Source organism: Botryllus schlosseri, chromosome 5 (genome assembly GCF_051294905.1).
Source record: "Botryllus schlosseri isolate E-star chromosome 5, Bs_hap1, whole genome shotgun sequence".
NCBI lineage: Eukaryota > Metazoa > Chordata > Ascidiacea > Stolidobranchia > Styelidae > Botryllus > Botryllus schlosseri.
Genome location: NC_137240.1, coordinates 26,105,761 through 26,126,603, shown reverse-complemented (window position 1 = coordinate 26,126,603; position 20,843 = coordinate 26,105,761). Strand labels below are relative to the sequence as shown.

Sequence of the window (20,843 nt, the reverse complement as noted above, 5' to 3'; positions counted from 1 at the left end):
ACATTAACAATGAGCGTCGGTGAAAGGATTTTCACTCCGCTGTAGTCAATGATTTCGTACTGATGACACTATGTAAAAACGTCTTGCGATCGGGGTATCAATGTTTTGATGTTAGAATGAATCATATGCAATATGCAAAAGAACATCAATGACACTGGAGCATGGGATGAGGGAAAATGCGTCACGAGTAGGCGACTCATATCAAAACACGCACACGAAAGCATGCCGTAATTACATACAAAATACAGACATAAGTCAAAAATAACGTCAGATCTGAGAAATAAGGACAATACACAGACTCCTTGGAGGTAGAGAACTTCAATATACTATCGAATATTATATTTGTATTGAAATAAACAAGAATATTTTCGGTCGACGCAGCAAACCAGTGTAGAATTGAAAATATAGTTGTATGAGATATAGCCCTTCAAAACAATGACAGCTCTCAGAAGAAAGAAGGACGGTATGGCAACCCTGTATATACTTGTACACGAGCAAAAAAATTAAAATCACCTGCGACACTCGAAGAATCGGCAGAGCGTTGATCAATGCCTTTTAGAGGTGACCGACCAGGAGACAAAGTACTGGGATCGGTGGTGATAGACGTATTGTGGGACAGGCCGGGGTTACCGTTTTGGGCCGTATTCACGGAGTCGTCTTGAAACACATTCTCAGACGAAATTCTCCTCCTTAACGGATCGTCTGCGGGAGTATCGGGAGAGCTGACCCGGTTTTTGTCGGGGCACTTCCCATCGTCGCAATTATGGAGATTCCACGTGGCAGGTGCCCCGGTCATTGAAATGGTTGGGGAAGTCAACGGGGGCAGCTTCACTACCCCGTTTTGAGTCACGACCGGCGCTGTTTTAAAAGTAAATTTGTCACAGTGCGCTTGCGGCACGGGAGCCGGGCCGGCAGTCTTTTGTTGTTCTGAATTTTGTTTTGACCACGGTGGTGAGGACGCATCGGACGAGATGGGGCTTCGCGATGCCAGAGCGTTCGATATTTCGTCGGATAGAGATGACACGACGCTCGTGGGGGTAGGCGGTGCCTGGCCCCCCTCACCACCCGTTGCGCAGTTTAAATTACCGCGGGGCTTGTTACGGGGTGGAGATGATGGTGCTGCAACGGAAACGGCAAAGTTTGAGATTTGGGCAAAAAATCAACATTTAATATCATTGCCCTTGAATAACAAATAGGCCTATACTTTGATACTGAAAGTCCATAACGTTGATTTCAATCTCGACACTTTCCATAGGGTGCAAATTGCGGCGCTTCTTCGATATACGCCTGAGATCGAAACAGTGCTTCACGTAACACCAGCAAGTGCTTCCCATGAGCACGATACAATTTTATAAACGTCAAAATAAATTGTTTTTTGTCTTTGGAGAGACATATATTAGGGTTGGAGAGGTGGGTTAGGGTTAGGGTATCCCAAGATTACGGTTGGGGGTATTAGGGAAGAGGAAGGAGGGATATTAGGGTTGGATGTGGGTTAGGGTCAAAGTTGGGGTTAGGGTATCCTAAGATTAGGGTTGGGGAAGGGGGATATTAGGGTTGGGGGAGGGGTATAAGAGTTGGATGTGGGTTAGGGTCAAAGTTGAGGTTGGGGTATCCCAAGATTAGGTTTGGGGAAGGGGGATTAGGGTTGGGGAGGGGGGTCTTAGAGTTGGATGTGGGTTAGGGTCAAAGTTGAGGTTAGGGTTTCCCAATATTACGGTTGGGGGAGGGGGTTGGATGTGGGTTAGGGATAACTTAACCTAAACTTTGACCCCAACCTTATACCCAACCCACATCCAACCTTATTACCCCCCTCCCCCAACCCTAATATCCCCCTCCCCCAACCCTAATATCCCCCTCTCCCCCAACTCTAATCTTGGGATACCCTAACCCCAACTTTGAACCTAACCCACATCCAACACTAATATCCCTCCTTTCTCTTCCCTAATACCCCCTCCCCCAACCGTGATCTTGGCATACCCTAACTCCGACCTTGACCCTAACCCAAATCCAACACCAATATCTCCATTCCCCCAACCAGACTTGGACAACTAGAACATTTTCAACTTTTTCAAATTAGATTAGAATTAGATTAACAGCATTTCGATCTAATTTAGTGAAATTAGACAACTAGGCATATATACTTGGACAACTAGAAAATTTTCAGCTTTCATAAATTAGATTAGAATTAGATTACTGGCATTTCGCTCTAATTTAGTGAAATTAGACAACTAGAATTATCTAGTTGTCCAAGTCTGCCTCCAACCCTAATATCCGTCTGTTCAAATACAAAAAAAAATATTTTGACGTTTATAAAATTTTATCGTGTTCATGGGGAAACATTTACGGGTGTCATGGGGAGCACTGTTTTGATCTCAGGCGTATATCGAAGAAGCGCCCAAATTGCTCCGCGGAAATTTACACAGCGCCGTATATAACAATATATCATTGCTACACCAGGGTTAGTGTGTCGTATAATCCGAAAAAAAGTTGGAAGATCATGGACAATCCCAATCAAAACTCGCTTACCGGAATTGAAAGTGATTCCATTGTTGTTGTTATTATTATTATTGTTGATGGAATGCGCGGGAGACAGCTTTTGCTGATAAAGAATAGGCGCTTGCAGAGCTGAAAGAAATAGCGCAAACCTTGGTGATACAGATAAAACGATTGGGTATTCCGCATGCAATCGAAGTCGGGGACGGAACGGCTCGACATAGCCCAGCCTTCGGCCATATGCGGGAACACCAGACCAGAAAACATCGGCCGGATCAACTCACCTTTCACAAAGTCCCTCTGATTCTCCAGCAGCGTCCTTATCTGCTCGATCCAGACAGAGGCCGTGTCTTCGGTGTCGGCGGTCAGCTCGTAAATCTCCGACGACTCGGAGCTGTCGCGCAGTTTAAACTGCGACAGGTTCTGCACCACTTCGCTCAGAATTAAACTGCTGGATTTGATGCTGAAATGCGAACCGGTAGATGCGTTGATTTTTATTTACCGGGTTTCAATGACATGTTTTTTGCAAAATTGAATTTACGCGTGGAAATGGGTTGGGAATTTCTTTGCTTATTACAGCTACAACATGAGGACAGAACCGTGCAATTTGTGCGTACCTGTTCTTATAAGTGAAGCCCCGTTCCTCATTCTTCTTATCGACGAGTTCGGCAAAAATCAAGATTTGCTCGAAAAGGAAAAGTTTACGTTCCCTGGAAACGCCAAAAGACCCGCTCTCGGCATCTTCCGTTCTCACAGAAAACGTTTGCTGCAGCAGTAACTTGCCTTGAGCAGTCAGACGGCCCTGTAGTTGTTTAAAAACATTGTAAATCAAAAGTATTTTATGGAATCAAACGCAATTTTACTTTGTATCCTTGCATTCTAGCGACCGTCATCATATCGTTGGCGTGTTTTGGCACGACCTGCATGACATTATAAGCTTCCGTCAGCTTTATAGCGTCCAAACCGGCACGGTCCGTGAATTTCAAAATATCCTAAAAAGAAAACAATATCTCAGGATATTTGGAGGGACTCTTTCATGTACGCTCAGAACCTCGATATAAAATTGAATAACACTCATCTGGGGTAATCGTCAGCAACTAATTGAGTCGAACAAAATGATTACTTTGTACTATTTTTAGTACGAACTAAGTTGACGTATTTTGATAAAACTCGACTCCGAGGCACATGAATGATAGAAATGAAAAACCTTAACTAACGAAGTCTCTACTCGTTGCTGACGATAAACCCTGAAGAGTATCATCCGAAAACATTTGGGTTTATATCAATGTGAATAGATTATTCAATTGTATCTTAGAGTTTGGTTAAACACAACCAGGTTTTTCCACTGTCAATACAGTTACCTTGAGCAGCAATTGGTATTTCATGATCCTCTGCACAGGTTTGATCAAGTAATCGGCGATACCCAGTTTGTGACCAAACTTGTCTTGAATTTCGGTGAAAAACGGCTTGTACTTCTGCGCTAAAAAGTCCGACAAGGGCTTGTTACTGCAATACGTGACGTACATATGCAACCGTCGTTCCTGTTGAAGAGCACCAATTTTGCATACGGACAATTCGAGATATCAATGGTCACATTCAACTTACATATTTTTTGAAAATATATCCGATATGTTCCGGCTGGTCCAAACATTTCTGAATTTCCTTTGAAAATGTGCTGAAATTCGAGACCACGGTTAAATTTAGAGGCATGATCTGCATGGAAACACAGAAATGTTCAGAATCATGATTAAATCCAGTGAAATAAAATTGAAATACTTATCAGATATGGATCTCATTTGGAGTCGAATATTCGAGATCCGGAACCTACAATATCCTATTTACGGTCAAGCATAAACAGATCATGTCCCCCATAATCACATGATTGGATGGGAGACTGAAATTTAATATAAATATGCTGCGGAGTAGCAGACACATCGCATAGACACAGGATGAAGGCAAGTTCATTCGAAACCTTTATCAAAAACAGTCTACTTTTGAAACTGTATAGTCGGAATGAATCAAAAATCCTGATTTAGATCGAGATTGCTAGGGACCCATTTTCAGTATTGACACAGATAATTAGTTATATTCAAGCAATATTTGAGACCTAAAGACAGTTGCCCTGTGTCTCTATATTGGAAATATACCACCACAACAACCTATTGCACATCAAAATCAACCTGAATTCCCTGATATCATTAGATTTCTTAATACTTTTAGAAGTTATCTTCGAACAAATAAAAATGCAAGTCTTCAAATTAACCATCGAAAGCTGGCTGAATAGATCGACTGATAACAGTGCATCACACGACAGCACTTGACCCAAAACCTTTCAGGATGTGGTATGGAAGAAACTGCAGTTTACACCAAACACTGACGCTTCTTCGACATAAAGTGCCCTGATTGTTATCTATAACTTGGGTGACAGTGCAATAGGCTCATTCTCATCACAGACTCAATTGCAACATGACTAACTGAGACAACTTCAAGGTAGAAGACTGCTAAGGAGTTTGTACATTTTCATTTAAATCACCGGCATTAGGATTTTCCAAGGTTTAAAAGCAATTTAGGAGACAGAAAATGATAGTACTTCCATAATTAGACATGACGAATACTTGATAAGGTCACACAGAAATGAAGTCTATCGACTGAACCAGACATTTACCCCTTACCTAGCCTGATACAAAGCATTTAATAGCACAACATCACACAATTAGCAAAGTCCTAAATCGTGGTTTGTACTTGATAGGCAACATACCAAATTGTTGGGACATTCGCAAAAAATCTTTGGCCAGAAACAAACTCTACTCACTTTTTGTGCCAGTCGTAAAGCTGTTGCGCGTTTCCAAACACCACGCGTCCCTTGTCTTGATCTGGTTCAGGAAGCTTTCTTGTCAGTGTTTCGGACATGTAGTCGTTGACAATCACACCGAGATCGTGGACATAGTCTTTCTCTGTCTCTACCAATTCCTGCGTCGAAAATACCAAGGTTGCAGTTATTGGAACAAAAGCAATAACCGGGACGAAAAGGAAACGGAATTGAAAGTGTAAAACTGCCAAACGATCAACAGTGACTCGAGTGCAAACAATATACTTCACATATATGGTCTCAAAGTCGTCACCAATGCTACTCAAGTACATAGTTTTCAAGGTAGGCCAAGGTAGCCGATTATTCAATTGTATATTTGGAAGTGAAAATAATTGATATGTTCAAAAAGTTTTCGAATAATTAGCTTTTTCCGGAGTCTGGATAAACTGGTGTCTGTCAATCTTCCTCACACCTACTTAAAACGATAAAATGAGCGCAGAAAACCTGTTCAGTACTAGAAAAATGCAGAAGTATCTCTCTGGACAGATACATGTTGGCACTACGCTACAAAAAATCATTTCTAGCAAAATCTCATCTTCGCACCATAATCACGTATTGACGTTTTGTGATGTTATCGTTTCTTTCCTCTTCGGTAACATCCCGCGGTTGCGCTTTATCCACACTGGAAGAGCTATCCTTTACCTGTCGTGGTTAAACAGCAATTAGAATGTAATTACGAGATTGGTAACAAAAACTAGGTACCTCTTTCTGCCTCGCCCCCGGATTTTTAGTCGAGTTATCGTCAGTCCCACTGATGCTTAACCGGCTGAACGACGTCATGGACACAGAATTCTACAAAATACAAAGCGTGGTATTATCAAAATATAAATATAAGTTTACACCATATTGAGGAGGAAATTATGTCAGGTATAGCCGAAGACAATAATGCATAGCGCAGACACGAATCTGTGCAATTGTGGACTTAAACGCTTCAACCGTAACACAGCAATACAAGCCACACACGCATAAACTGGTTAAAAACGGAGATTAGAAAATTGCTAATATTATTCCGTAATATGCCGAACAAAAGTATCACTAAATAGCGGACGTGCATGCGTTCATCAAATTCATTAGTATACCGTGGTCTTTAGCCCGGGATTTCAAGAGTCATGTTTGTGACACAGCGGCATGCTGCTTAACCAAAAGCTGCGTAACCGATTTTATACCTGCTTGCTGACGCACAATTTTAAAGTATGGTTTAGATCAGGTTCTTAACTTGCCACGAGAGAAAAGGTTTTAGAATAACTCATAAATGTTAAGCCTACGTATAATTATTCAATGCGAGCTATCGAGATAATTGATTCGAGTGCCGTGACTGTGATGTCAACTGAGATTAATATCATCAGCATTGAAGTGTTCACACTTTCCGCACTTAGATCGTTTAACACGATAGCTTGAAAACTGACAATGTCAGGAACACCGATATTCTGTCAAATTACCACATTTTTAGTTGGCCAGACTGAAATATTATTTCGCCATGATCCTTGAGGCTCTGAAAATATTGGCATTCATCAAATTCGAAGATGCTAATACTATAAAATGAATTCTGCAACATGCGTCTTCTGAGCTTATCGGTGAAGCAGCCAATCTATACTCAAGTTTCTGGCATCCTAAATCCCATCAGAGTCTTTTAGGGGCAGATTTGTTCCAGCCATTTATGGGTTCAGTGACCTTTTCGTAGAAATGTGCCTTGAACACCATTGCCATTGATGAATTGTTGGCAACGCAGTCCATATTTACAAACCACCTGATATCACCGGGAGTTCTTCAATATATCTTTTATTGTCTATTTATCTACTATCATTTTACATCAAAGCAACACCTTGACATTAATATCTTGGTCACCAAACTCACACGAGAGAATCTGATATTTCTACCAAGACGGAGTCGAATTATCGACGACATTTTTGAGCTACCTAAATCATGATCATTTAAAACAAAAACGCGGCATAGATATCGAAGCAATAAATCACAAACTCAATAACAAACACATCCAAATTGAAAGCAGCCATCACCAAGCAAGAAGCAAAAAGCCACACCAAACATGCAACACTTCGCTATACACAAAGGATTAAAGCTCCAAAGGCGCGGATAGCGTAATCAGTACCGGAAACTTCTGGCAGAGAATGTCTTCCATCTCGCGGGTAAAGTCTTTCGCTTCCGAATGAGTCAAAGACGGGTCTGTTAGTTCCTGGACAGAAGAGCGTACCGACTCCGTTGCGAACGCCTGTGGGGTTAGCAGGGTAACAGGAGATTGAGAACGGGGAGACGCTCGGGTTCGGGGTGGAGGAAACGCATCGCCAGAAAACACGTCACGTCACAGAACGACGAGCGTGTGTCAACGGAGCATATACACAAAGACAGAGGACAGATCCATGCAAGCATAGTACGGCAGCAGCAGGCAACAGAGACAAATAACATTAAATTACACCGAAAAGAATTATGACCCAGTGTACTTCGTTATGCACATCGAGAAGTGATCACTATGACCATCACCAACCAGCGTTCCCAGTGAACATGTAACACACGCACACGTTCATAATTGGTGTGTGGTTCGGGGTTAGGGTACCGTAGGAGCGTGCATAAGCCTAAATCAGTGGTTCTTAACTGGGCTACACATGAGCACGGTGGGTTCCATGGAGGTCAAGACACTCGCTGTTTTGCCCTTTTAACACCGTTGTTGATACACTGCTTATTTTGTGCACTAATAGTCTATTGGTAATGTTAGTTGTGTAATACAGTAGATTTCTGTCTTTGTGACTAGGTGAACATTTGGGGTTCGCCAAATTTAGATACACTGCTCTTAGCCTAGCCCAGTTTCGTGGAAAACACAGACAATGATCATGTGAAACATCATCAATTTCGACATACTCACAGGGAACTCTGATTGGTGATGTCATGGGGAGCATGTCTCGGCGTGGATTAGAAAGTACACTAGACCCAAAAATGAACCACTTCAAAAATTATAGATCTTTCGTGCCAGATTGTTTACACTCGAATAATCATTATATATGTACGATTACGTGTTACGTATTCACAAGCATCCCGATCTACTACCAAAGAATTAACCACCGAATTATCCCAATTGCTACGATTGCCATGTTATCACCATATGCGGCAAGCCTAGATTGCGTCCACTTACCTTGACGCCGTTTTCCGAAAATACGTTCTCCACGATTGGCATGGCTGGTGGCAGTGCCAGGGCAGACTCGATGTCGTCGCCATCGGACTGGTCGACGAGGTGTGTCACAGAAGACGCCTTGATGACAGGATCGGCGTCGTACGAATTCTTCTTATCCTGAAAATTTCACAGTTTCAAGTTGCTAAAAATAGACTGTTGAAAGTTGAAACCAAGCTTGGTGAATAGGCTATCTATCCTTCAAACGCTGTACTCGAAGTTGTGTAAATAACATTTAGCAATTGTGAATTTACACCAAACATTTTCTCTTAATGGAAATGACCTGTAGCTTATCACACGCGAAGGGGTACGGTAACCTAACATTTTGTGGGGGATCTTAGTTTAGATTACTTTTGATATTTACATCACAGTAAGTCCCATTATTTTCAGCCATTGGCTTGAAACGTAGCATAGAGAGATTTTGACATAAAATTGACTTATTGCTCAAGTTCATATTGAAATATACCTGAATAATTTTGGTTGACACTTGTCAAGGGTAATCGTCAGCAACTAGTACGGAATCGAAAAGAATATTGCATCCCAACAACTCTATCAGCAAATACGAAAATACACATAATTAAGGCGAACAGTCGACGTAAGCCCCATGTACTACACGAATTTACAAATTCCTTCCAATCATTCCTTTGCAAAATCATAATATCGTGGGTCTTACAGAATAGCATAGCAGACCATGAACAAGCCGTAATATCAATTTATTGAACACAGTGGCAAAGATGGCTTTTCTTCGTTGTTTTTTGCCAAGAACCATCCTGGATATTCACAGACCTTTAGAAATGAAGATATTTTAGGTGTTAGCAAACATCATTGATATTACGTAGAGGACTAGATTTGCATCATACCATTTATATCAAATCGTACAATTTTTTTGATTTGCCTAACCAAGGCTGCCTTTGAGCAAGAATACGACCGACCTGACTTCAAGGCGTAACACAAACATTGCAACGAATATTGAAGAATTTTCATGAAGAAAACATGACAGATAAGATAAGCCGACCACAATTATTTCGATACCTTGCGGGTTTTGGGCGATTTCGGAGGTAGCGTCGCAGTTGAATTGTTGTTCGGTCCTTTTTTCTTGCCTGTAGATAGCCATTTCAAAAAGCCTGAAAAAAATTCAAAATAAATTTCCCCATCTACTACAATCACGATTTGACCAGTCAATAATACATCTCCAATTTTGTCAGCTAGTACACTAGTTACCACACTACAAGAGTGACCACAAGTGTCATCTAAGGCTGATGAGATTAGGGTATGTTTCTGATATTTTATGTTGCCCAACAATTTATCATTTGCAATTACACATTATTACATAAATCGGCCAGTGAAATAAAGGTGCATGCTGACACTTCAGAATAATCCTTTGTGGTTTGGTATTAGGATGCAACAATGAACTCTGTCTATTACTAAATCCCATGACAGTGACTGTGACCTCGGTTCACGGTAAAGTGGTGTATATGCGTTTTATTACATGAAATAGGTTCTTTTCTTTGCACTTTAGGAGACCATTGAAAGTGAATCAACATAAATTTTGGAAAAGGAAGTAATCAGCACAGTGATGTTCATTCACTTGAGTATGTAGTTTTTGGACGAAATGATTTGAACAATAAACCGTTTAGTAAACGACATCAACATTTCAGTGGAGTAATATGACGAACAAAACCGTAAATGCTAAATTGATTGTCAATCGTTTTCAATTAGTGGAATCTACTATATTATCAAACGCTAATAACGCGGCGATGATAGATATGCAAAGTTACCTGTCTTCTTATCAGTAGGTAGCGTGCCACTGGAGCCTTGCAATGACGGGTTGTTTTTGTAGCGCCCCGTGATGCCAGTCAGTGACGAGGTAGATGAATTGTTGTCGGGATCTGAAAAATAAACACGCACATCAGAGAGGTCGCCAATGGATACCATGCCTCAAATTCAAGGAACTTGAAGAGCCAGAACACAGTAGAATGAGTCATAAAAGAGAATATGTTAGGCAAAATATCAAGCTTTCTGTTGATGTCTGCTTCATGCTAGAATACATTTGCGTTGTTTGTCGAGAATGTGAGAGGTATTTTCCCAAAATTCTTCCAATTTCACTATACACAAGCGTTTAGGAGTTGAGCACTTTGATGTGACATTGTAACTGCCTACCAAATCATTGCAACACTTTCACGGGACAAAAGTCAGTCAAGCTGCTGACAACGCGAAAATGAAATGGAAATATGGTCTGCCGGATACGCGATTCCACCAACAGACTTGGGCTCATTTATTAACAACATTTTATGTCTATGAATTCATTTTATCAAAAAATCACCATTCAACTGCAGCGCACAGAACACAATACTACAAGGGTGCATAGTGCATACTGTGTTAGTAAATACAGTAAACTGAGACAGATGTTTGACAGAAATACTGATGACTCCATTGCTAAAGTCACTACTAAGCGTGTATGCAATGCTGCGTATTTCACAACATAATTATGTCATTCGGCAAATTGCATTGAGCCAACAATAGGGAAGTAGGACTTCATTAAATAGCTAAGCTTCGTCACTTTATAAGTCAAATTCTATTTTTGTGAGCACTAACTGCACATTGGCCATACTTGGAAGCCCTGCCGCACAACGGCTGGATCGCTCTCAACTGAGACAAATGACAAAATGTCAATTGCATTCAGTAAAGTCACGATTACATGGAAGCATCTTGCTCATAGAGCGTCACCAGAATATTACACACAGTGTGATACCCCGTATTTAGATCAATGCGACACATCAATAGGGTTGTGAAACTGCAGAAACAGTAAATTGATCTGTGTAACTATTCACTAACAAGGCTATAACATCACAACACGTCACACTGAAATCATATAAAATCGGAAACCGGGGTTAAATATCGTATATTCAACTACGGTACTGTGACGAAAAATACCAAAATTGATAGACAAGTAAAAGGTTAGCAGAATAAGGTAAAGACCACATAGTACACTTAGATATTATGCGACAAAGCTGCCTTACGGAGAATCAATATTTCCCGAAACCACAACCATCACCTTTAATTCTTGGCTTGGTACAGCTGCATGAATTGAAAACTCGCACAAACGCTTGCATACTTAGCAAAACAGTTTATGGTTTTTCCAAGTTATATAGTCTACTTGATGCGCTAAAACATAGTTCCAGTGTTCCACGATCCCACTCTATGTCATAACAAGTACTTTGTATTATCTGAAGTAACAGTTTCACGGTCAGTTTTGATAGCAAATCGTCCCATAGTCTCAGTAAATGGTATTTGTGAAAGTACAATAATAACAGTATAATTTTATACAATAAGAACAGCTACGAACAACCGCCTTTTCGTTACTATGTTGACGTAACACGTAAGCGCAATACAGGGATCTCAGAATTCCATTACAGGTAAAAAGCAAACAATGTCTAAGTTGATTACTTTTATGTTAAAGTGAGCTGGGCCTGGTTACCTAGCGTACACCATAAAGCGATTCTCCTGATTATAAGCACCAGCTCATTACCGGATGTGGTCACAAACAAACAGAATTCACTTATCAGATTTGTGACACAGAATAACAGAAAAGAATAGTTCATTTTGAAGCCCACTTACTATCCAAAAACAATTTTCTGCCATACTCGAAAACACCTTCTAAAAGACTTCAAGGGAACAAGGTATCTCACTTCATAACACTAAACAACAACCTAAACATTCCTAGGGTAAGTCAAATCATTCTCACGCCAACATCGCAACTACGGCTACAACACCTGCAGGTGACGTTAGTCCTTATGATATATCACGAGCGCAATTAGGAATCGATGATGCCCTTATGTACGCAGGTAATCACGAACATAGAAAGATCATCGGACAAAAATGCCATTTCGTTACAAGCTAAAATTGATTAACTAGCCAGCGTCGGCGCGACCAGCGTGCATATGTCCGACACTGCATTCATCTTAAGACTAGGGACACACTCACTGCTTGTAAACCTCATTAATGATCGTTGCGTAATACCATTAACGGTATCGAGGAGCCGGCATCATGCCACGGCACGCTAATAAACTTCAAATGAAAAGCCGACTACCTTCGAAACTAATCGGAAAATGAAAGAAATATTCTGTAACCTGCACCTTTAAAACCAACGAATACATTTCAACAGAAACAAATGTACTGACGGCGAACGAAGTGTCTGCGCCTTACTGAACATGCAACGTTATGACGCAAACCTATACACGCCAAGCACATACCCTTGCCTACAAAAATAGTCAATTTCTATGGTTCGGTAGCGATGAGTAACTATCACAAGAATGTGTTAACCAGCGCGAAAGAGCGTGCGTTACGTTGTCGTGCATTTGCATTAAGTGCTTGCTAAGCAACAAGGGTCACGTGGCCATCGTTTCATGCATAATCGACTTTCTTATCATATCGCCGAGAAATCCACCGCGGACGGCGTTTAGGACCAACAATAACTCTCGGAGTTACAGAAATTCAGTATACAATTCAATAATATCCAATAGTCTTTTCAATTCTCTACTAGTTGCTGACGATTAACCCTGAAGAGTATCAGCGTGATTACTTTTATCAAGTAAATATGCCTATTATATCTACAATTGACATGATATAGTACAGGCCCGAGGTTCAGGTCTGATTTCTTAGACTAATCCAAGCCGTTTAGGCTGCTTCCTATCTTTTCATTGTATCACAATCTTGTTGTGTTTGGAAATGCCGTAATAAATAAACGAACAAAGCTAACTCTGCCAGAACGATGCACATAACGCCAGCGAAGCTTACAGTTACATTTCAATAGCGTACGGGGATGGGTACATATCTGACGTGTAATCATGCGCTACTAAAGGTCGTGCATGACGGCTCGATGGTGAGTTGAATTCAATTCTTATCATATCCAACGATATCAATAATAGTTTTCGAAGGAAACGCACATGATGTCGGAAATTCCACTGAACTTTTACGATCCTAACATAAACTAAATAGGCCAACAACGCATAGAGCCTACAGAAAATTAACAACAATACAAATTTCTGCGCATTACCAGTAAATCGTTACCGAGCACATATGAAACCAGATTATACCCATCGATCAAAAACAATGCATTCCAACAATAGACATCGCTTCGACTCAGTTCAGAAAAACAGAACAATGTCTAATATTGTACCATGCCCGCAAAATTCTCCGCGATTTTCCCACCTCAACGCGCATAACCCCCGGGCAATTATCGACATGGCGACATACCAGAAGGCACCCGGACGATCGTGAACCGAGTACATCTTCGTGGGCTAGCTTAGAGTGATATTGCCAAAATGATTCACTCATCGCCACCACAGCCTTGACTACGCCTACAACTGCATCAGTCTACATCACAATTTTCGACACAACGCTAATTCATAGATCTAACGCTTTGAATTTATACGAACAGAACATATAACAACAGAAACGAGGTTACATTGCAGACAAACATATCCGCATTTCGTCATCAATTACAGGCAGTGTGTCTCTCTTTCAAAGCTTTCAAGTTGAGGCAGAAAGAAAAACCATGCTCATGTTATCATGATGATCCAAATGTAAACACAATTTTAATTGTTATTACACCGATCAAGAAATAGGATTTGGAAAGAGACAGTCAAAAATGGTCCATTTTCTTTTATAGAAAAGCTTTTATTATGAAGTAGGCATTTTCGTAAATTAATGTGCAGATCATCTGCTGATTGCTCGATTTATCACGATGGCATAATGGGTTTCATCGAGATTATTTATCGGCCGTTGAAGAAGATAGAGCGCCTCTAAGTCGTATGCGCTGGTCTTCAGGCGACTTTAAAAATATTTATACAGTTCCTTTCCTAAAAATATTCGTGGCACACCTGAGAATCTTAGATTTTCAGGCAAAACTAGGCCTAGAACACCCTACTTACTTTATTACTTGGAAATGGCTACATCTACCTCAGTAGCCACTTACGCCGCTACTCCTACTCCTACTTGGGTACGACTACTTTGACCACCCCTATACCACACGATACAATACCGAATGTCCAGTCAACGCATCGCACTGCCGCAACATTCCCAAGGCCTGACAACAACAGTAAGTCACTGAAAAAAACTACTGGTTTCCACGGCACAAATTGATCCGAGCGCAGATAACGCTTTCTCCAACGGGCGTGCGCGAAATTGTTTTCAGAATTCTCGCACCGTGACCGCATACCTGAAGTCACGGGTTAGACAACGTGAAGCACATTGAAGACTGAAAGCGTGAAAAAGCGCTCTCGTAAAGTGGCACGGCCGACGTAACAACAGTGTAGAGCGAATCACAGCCTAAACAGAAGGTTGTGTTCTACGACCGCTGCATCACAACGCGTTCGAGATGGTGGCGATTAAAATGAGCATTGCTCAATCAAATACATCATCGTGTTTTAGCGCGATGCGCGGTTTACGATGCCGCTCCATCACAAAACCCACTGCACTCATGGCACATCGCAAAATATGGCTCGCAGATTGATGATTTTTGTCATGCAACCGCAAAAATACCTCGCGCGCATTACGTAATAGGCGGATAAAGTTACGTTACGACCTGGTTATTGAATGTCGATGTCGGCCACAATCAAACCGTCACGCGATGCAGTTTTCAAAACCGCTTAGAAAAAAAAAAATCAACATATAAAGCAAGTTGAAAACATCACTACACGTGCGATAAGTAGCCTACGGGCGATCAATCTCGGTCTCGTTTCGTAGCTAGTGAGGAGATCATCGCTGTGACGTCACAGTGCTGCGACAATCGTCATCGAAACCAAAATTAGACTCTTAGAAGTACAAAACATCAATATCGCGACCAACGATATATTAATATTGCCGAATAATAACACAACACTAATGAATCATTCCTAAGGTACAGAGATGTCCTATCTGGCGATAGACGATCGGCCGTTACTTACAGCTTTATAAACTAGAAGTGAACGACCCATTTGAGAATTGTAATCAAACGAATTTCGATTCGGCAGTTTTTAAAATGGAATTATTTCTACCCTTTTCACCTTTCAATCTTCTATAACTGGGCCTTTGCTAAAATAGTTGAGTATACACTATACAGCCTTGGCATGGCCCTCAGACGGTCAGGGGCGAAAACTACACTTTCTCGCGTCAGCGTCTCGTAACGTAACCGGCAAACTCGATCGATGATCAAATGCTAGATCTTGGCACACCCAAAACTTACCTACAACTAAAACACAGCCCAAAATCTGATTTACGGATGCTGGCGATCGATAAGTCAAAAGTTTGATTTGACGCTCGCAGAAAGAGCGCACTTACTAAGTTCACGCCAACGCAAAGACGCGACGCCCGTACAAATCATTAACCAGCTTCAAATTAGCCCGTAGATTTTGACCGGAACCCGAGCATGAAGGCAAACAAATAGATTACGTCTTAAGATTACTCAACCAGAAGAGTCACGACCCGCAAGCCGCCTGAAATCACGCCCGGTCCAGCCAATGATATTTGCGGAGTGAGTAACCAAATTCACACTGAATTAACGCAGTACTTGTACTTTATCGGAGTACCCAAGTCTATTCTGTCTACTTACTATTACTATTTCGACTTACATTTTCCCGTTTTTACTCAATTTTAGGCCTAGAATACTAACTTGGAGATAGCTACTAATACCTGTACTAGAGCAGAAAGTTACAATGATACGTTCGCTTTAATTTCAGTTTCAAAAATGACAACCTTGAGACCTCGACCACCCGTTAAATGCACGAGGCGCTATTAAACGACAATCGCATTTGCAGTTACACCACATACGTTCACAAATGCTACGAGCCGTTACTAATACCCAGTCACTAACTAGTAACTACGCTTGCATACGTAACTGCAGCCGCCTCATAAACAGGTGCTACATCACGAGAATGAAAAGAATTTTCAACACATTCCCAACGGACGGCGACATCAGTCAAACGCAACAATCTCTAACTAAAAAACGACAGTGACACGTCAACTCATAGCATCCGCTACGTCGAATATAAGGTCGCGTATCGTGACAAATATAGATATCGATAGATTATATTTCGGTAGCAATGCGATTACTAAAAACAACGTGCAGGTGCTCGACTAAAACATTATTCGCGGTATATTATCTAAAAACAGACGATTGAAAAATGCTACTAAACTCGTGAAATATCCCGCTTGAAGAGTTTTAAGACTGTCGATTCCTCCAGGCTAACAATATGCAATAGAATATTAATGGTAAATAAACAAAGGCTCAGACACTTTCGGAAAGTATGCGGGAGTTTAAAGAAGCTCCACGAAGCATTGGTGTTTTGTAAAATCTCAAAAATAATGAGAGTGCGCTCGTTAGAGCGATTCGACAAGATGTGGTTTCCTTACCATGAAGATACCAGTGAACTTTTCAAAAACAAACAGTCTACGAATTTGATCAATGACGAATTGTAATTCAGGCTACCAAATCAGGGGCCATACCCAATATGCATTAGAACTACTCTCACATCGGCAGCGCATTTGTTCTAGAACGTGTCCAGAACGAGACCAATAACTACTCTTCACAACGCTCTAGACCAGTATTTCTTCAGCCTTGCTTGGATCAAACCCCAAGGGTTCGGTGAGTTATTCTCAGGGGTTCAGCGGAGTTCAAGCCTTTGAGATGTTGACACCGTTTGTTACAAGATATATCTCGGATATAAAGGAAAGCTTTGAACTGCATTGTAAAATGATACTGCAAGGGTGAAATTGTCATCTACAGGCAATTGAGTGTTGCGTCGTTTCACTGTCAAGCATTCACAACGATGAGATTGGCATTTTTTCATCTTTGAGGTTGATTTTTAAGGGGCTCCATTGCCCTGATCTATAAATAAAATTTTCGAAATCAGTGCGACAGGCAGCCTGGATCAAGATTCTCATTCATTTCCATCAAGGCAAGGTAGCTAAAAGATTACCGAAAGAAGTGCATTTCAATTTTCAAACTGGCAAGGGCTCGATGAATGCCTGTATCGTAATGGTAGGGTTAGGTGCCTTCCAGAAAGTTAAAAACCACTGCTGTGCCTGTAGACGCTTGGAATTTGCGCAACATTGGAAACCATCTCTATCAAAACACATTCGACAGCCTATTTCGTGAACAATACGACCATTAGCATGCGACGCTGGAGTTGTAAGGTCGCCAAACCCAAATACAGATGACGTGAATGTAAAAAAAGCACTAGTGGACTGTCTTTCCACGCGGAATGTGGAATGTGCTTATGATCTCATTTCAATTCCAATCTGATTTATGGTTTTCCTGAAAATACTACCGGAGAATTGTTTAATGCGAAACTAGCAAAGCTCGGCGTCCAGACATTTGCCATTCCCGTGCTAATTCGGAATTCAATCCACTTTCCAACAAAAAACCGTAAACTCTGGGGCACATAACTTCGGTACTTGCAAAATCATCTCGAACTACTCGACCCGAATCATTAGTATTGATAATCGACTCAAATTCTGGTTCTCGTACCACTGCGTCAGGCCCTGCTCAAAACCAAACACACCGATCTATTATTATCACGAAAGGCAAAGGTGCTACCAAGAAGGAGAGTGTAATTTCGTCGCGAACTTTGCAACGTAAGAAGCATTTCCAGCAAAACCAGTCTAAAGGTATCGCATGACGCGACCGCGCTGTCACAATAGACAATCTAATACACGAGCGGCATTTCCGAGACGTGACTAATTACGTCATGACGTACTACCACAGCTGGTCGGGATGTCAGAAATGCCAAGCCGGCTTCGAGACTTATCATAAGTCATAACGAAACTGCAATTCTGAAAAGATTCTATTGCGAAACGCACACGCTTTCAAAGCCTTATTGAAAGGTATTCACCGAGATTTCCGGGTGTATTCAAGGTTAGCGGACGACGCGTCTGTGATGTCATTATATCACCTGTCATTAGAATTGTAGAACGCGAGTTTCAAACGCATTGGCCTGCGTAATACCGGAGTCGGAAAACTACAAAATTTTCCGCTTTTTAAAAATTAGATAAGAATGACTGAATTAACTAACACTTGTATATTGAATTGCGTATGCATATGTATTTACGGTACATTAATAAATGATTTAGGGACCAAAAATATATTGGTAAAAATATTTTTACGGCTCAGAATTCATCAGTTGGCGCTTTCGAAAATAGAATATTTAGCATGGGCTGTCCCCAGAGACCGCACCAATATCGAAGGTAATATCCCGACTGCTAATCCAATAAGCTTTTATAGAAACGGGGAACTCGTGACATTCGCGTTAAACAAGATTACGATTACCCACGAGTCTGGATGATCAACAATGTCATTCCAAATAATCTTGATTAGAGCCATTTGAGCCGATACCGAAGCGATAACCCCGATGTATTCAGTCGATATTCAGTCCATTTGGCATTTAGCTAAGGCGCATTTCCGAAACTTCGGAGCATTTATTGGAACTGCCATTGGTAATTTGGTATGCTTGGGCACGAAATAATCTAAAAAGGCCGCATCTGGACACCTAAGCTATAAGAAATATTACGATGTTGTGACGTCACGAAAAGTTCGATCACTTTTACCGCAAATTACCGATAACGATGTTTCTTTTAAAGTGTAGTATCGACAATAATCGGACTCCAAAGCTCGATACTTTGCTCACAGCGCCCGCGTATACGCCGTATTCGATTACCATATGATCGGAATTAGATTTCAGCGAACGATGTCAAACACACTCAACATCTAAACCGCGATTGATACAAGGAAATAATTAAATCATTTTTATTTTCTAGCGTACAGAATTTTGCAGCAATTTTATATTAAATCTATCAATGCCAAAGTACAAACCAATTCTGCGGTGTCGCGTTTCAAAGCGCCCTATGACATCACCAATTCACAACCGCCCCCGTAATCAGATACTTGCGATTCTAGGTGAATTCGTAGACTATTAAGTATGCCCACGTAGCTTACAAATAGCTTACAGATAGAGGCTTAGAAAACGGATACAAGCAATGCATTGTAGTGCATCTTACAACAGGGGTTGCACTTTACCATCGGTCGTGACAGACGCGATCAGTCAACATTATTTTAGTCACACTTCAATCTCTAATTACATATATTTACCAAGAAGAAAATACCTCCATCAATATGTAACGATAGTCGCTTCTCTAATTACGATTAGCGCCACCGCAAAAACACGATTGTTTTGTCGCTCTCTTACTGATTTGTGTCATAACTTTCGTATCGTGGAGACAACAACGCTAAAATTCCTTTCTATACACTGTAACCTGTAACTCATACGCTTTAGAACCCGTTTTTTCATTTCAATAAAATTACATGTTCGATGTCAGAAACTGGTACCGGTACTAGTAATCTTCTTACAAAATTACTGATTTGGACCCGACTGCAAGCGAATCCGACCGGAGTGGAATCGATAGCGTCGCCAATAACCCATTTTTATGCAAGACAAGCGGAGTAGCAACAGAGAAATCACAATATTGAAAAAGGCGACAGCGACAGCTAGCGAACTACATGATTTGGCAAGAAATATTCGGTAAGTTATTTGTATGACATAGCGTCGGTGGTCAATGGTAACGTAAACGCAATATAACATCAACGCCATCAGGGCGGTGCAAATGGGACAAAACAGAACAAAATACAGTTGAAGTAAGCAACGGTGCGTAGTTCAACCAATCCAACCAACATTCAATCTCACATACAACCCAGCCGGGTTTTCCAATGCCAATAACAATTAAATTCATGTTTCGGATACGTTCTAGTGCGAAATTAGCCCGCCACTCGCAACGTTGCACGTTTACGTTTGCGACCCATCGTATGTAATACATATTATGAAGAACTGAGACGAAGGTAACCATGTCCCGAGGTATCAAATCCCATTGGTCGATCGACTCTCAAATTGTAACGGGGTCTCGATCTGTGGAAACGGTTAGTTGGCCTACCAGTGACATGCGGATATACTATAGTACTGACAATGTTTTCAGCGTGTCCGCTATAGTTTGAAACATGCCGGAACTCACTATAGCGGATCCAAGCTAGCAGTGCCACGACGCTACAACAACAAAATCGAAGAACAAGTTTGACTGCGCGTATCGACTGCACAGCAAGGCTTACTTACGTCTATTGATCAAGATCACTAATACGCAACGAAGGCGCAGCACCGGAGCTACATAATCCTATACTCCAAACCCATAACGTGGAGATGCTCGCTATTAGCCATGCTTACTGTGTCGCTAATACCAACAGCAAGAGCTCACTTTACGCAGTTAAGAAATATTGTACTT

At 41.2% G+C, this 20,843-nt stretch overlaps 2 protein-coding genes and 1 long non-coding RNA gene across 10 annotated transcripts in view; 2 read left to right on the top strand and 1 right to left on the bottom strand.

Annotated features, from left to right (window-relative positions):
• LOC145439535 (uncharacterized) overlaps positions 1–20,843 on the top strand; it is a 355,509-nt gene that overhangs the window by 220,990 nt on the left and 113,676 nt on the right. The gene's annotated exons all lie outside the window — the stretch shown is intronic.
• Positions 1–20,843, bottom strand: part of LOC145439536 (kalirin-like) — a 106,345-nt gene that overhangs the window by 9,272 nt on the left and 76,230 nt on the right. For 6 of the 8 annotated variants that reach the window (XM_080317026.1, XM_080317027.1, XM_080317028.1 and 3 more), the window contains 14 exons: positions 10,319–10,429; positions 9,573–9,664; positions 8,505–8,660; positions 7,470–7,589; positions 6,065–6,154; positions 5,906–6,004; positions 5,306–5,463; positions 4,099–4,168; positions 3,855–4,034; positions 3,357–3,485; positions 3,111–3,295; positions 2,778–2,956; positions 2,527–2,625; positions 514–1,119 (listed from right to left, as the gene is read on the bottom strand). In XM_080317026.1, coding sequence (XP_080173152.1) covers positions 514–1,119; positions 2,527–2,625; positions 2,778–2,956; positions 3,111–3,295; positions 3,357–3,485; positions 3,855–4,034; positions 4,099–4,168; positions 5,306–5,463; positions 5,906–6,004; positions 6,065–6,154; positions 7,470–7,589; positions 8,505–8,660; positions 9,573–9,664; positions 10,319–10,429 — 2,274 coding nt within the window. The remainder of the gene's footprint in view (positions 1–513; positions 1,120–2,526; positions 2,626–2,777; positions 2,957–3,110; positions 3,296–3,356; positions 3,486–3,854; positions 4,035–4,098; positions 4,169–5,305; positions 5,464–5,905; positions 6,005–6,064; positions 6,155–7,469; positions 7,590–8,504; positions 8,661–9,572; positions 9,665–10,318; positions 10,430–20,843) is intronic. The other 2 variants (XM_080317030.1, XM_080317031.1) reach the window with 2 other exon arrangements.
• LOC145439541 (uncharacterized) lies at positions 7,521–7,792 on the top strand. Its single transcript, XR_013915255.1, has 2 exons — positions 7,521–7,645; positions 7,695–7,792. It is a non-coding gene; the product is annotated as an uncharacterized LOC145439541 (long non-coding RNA).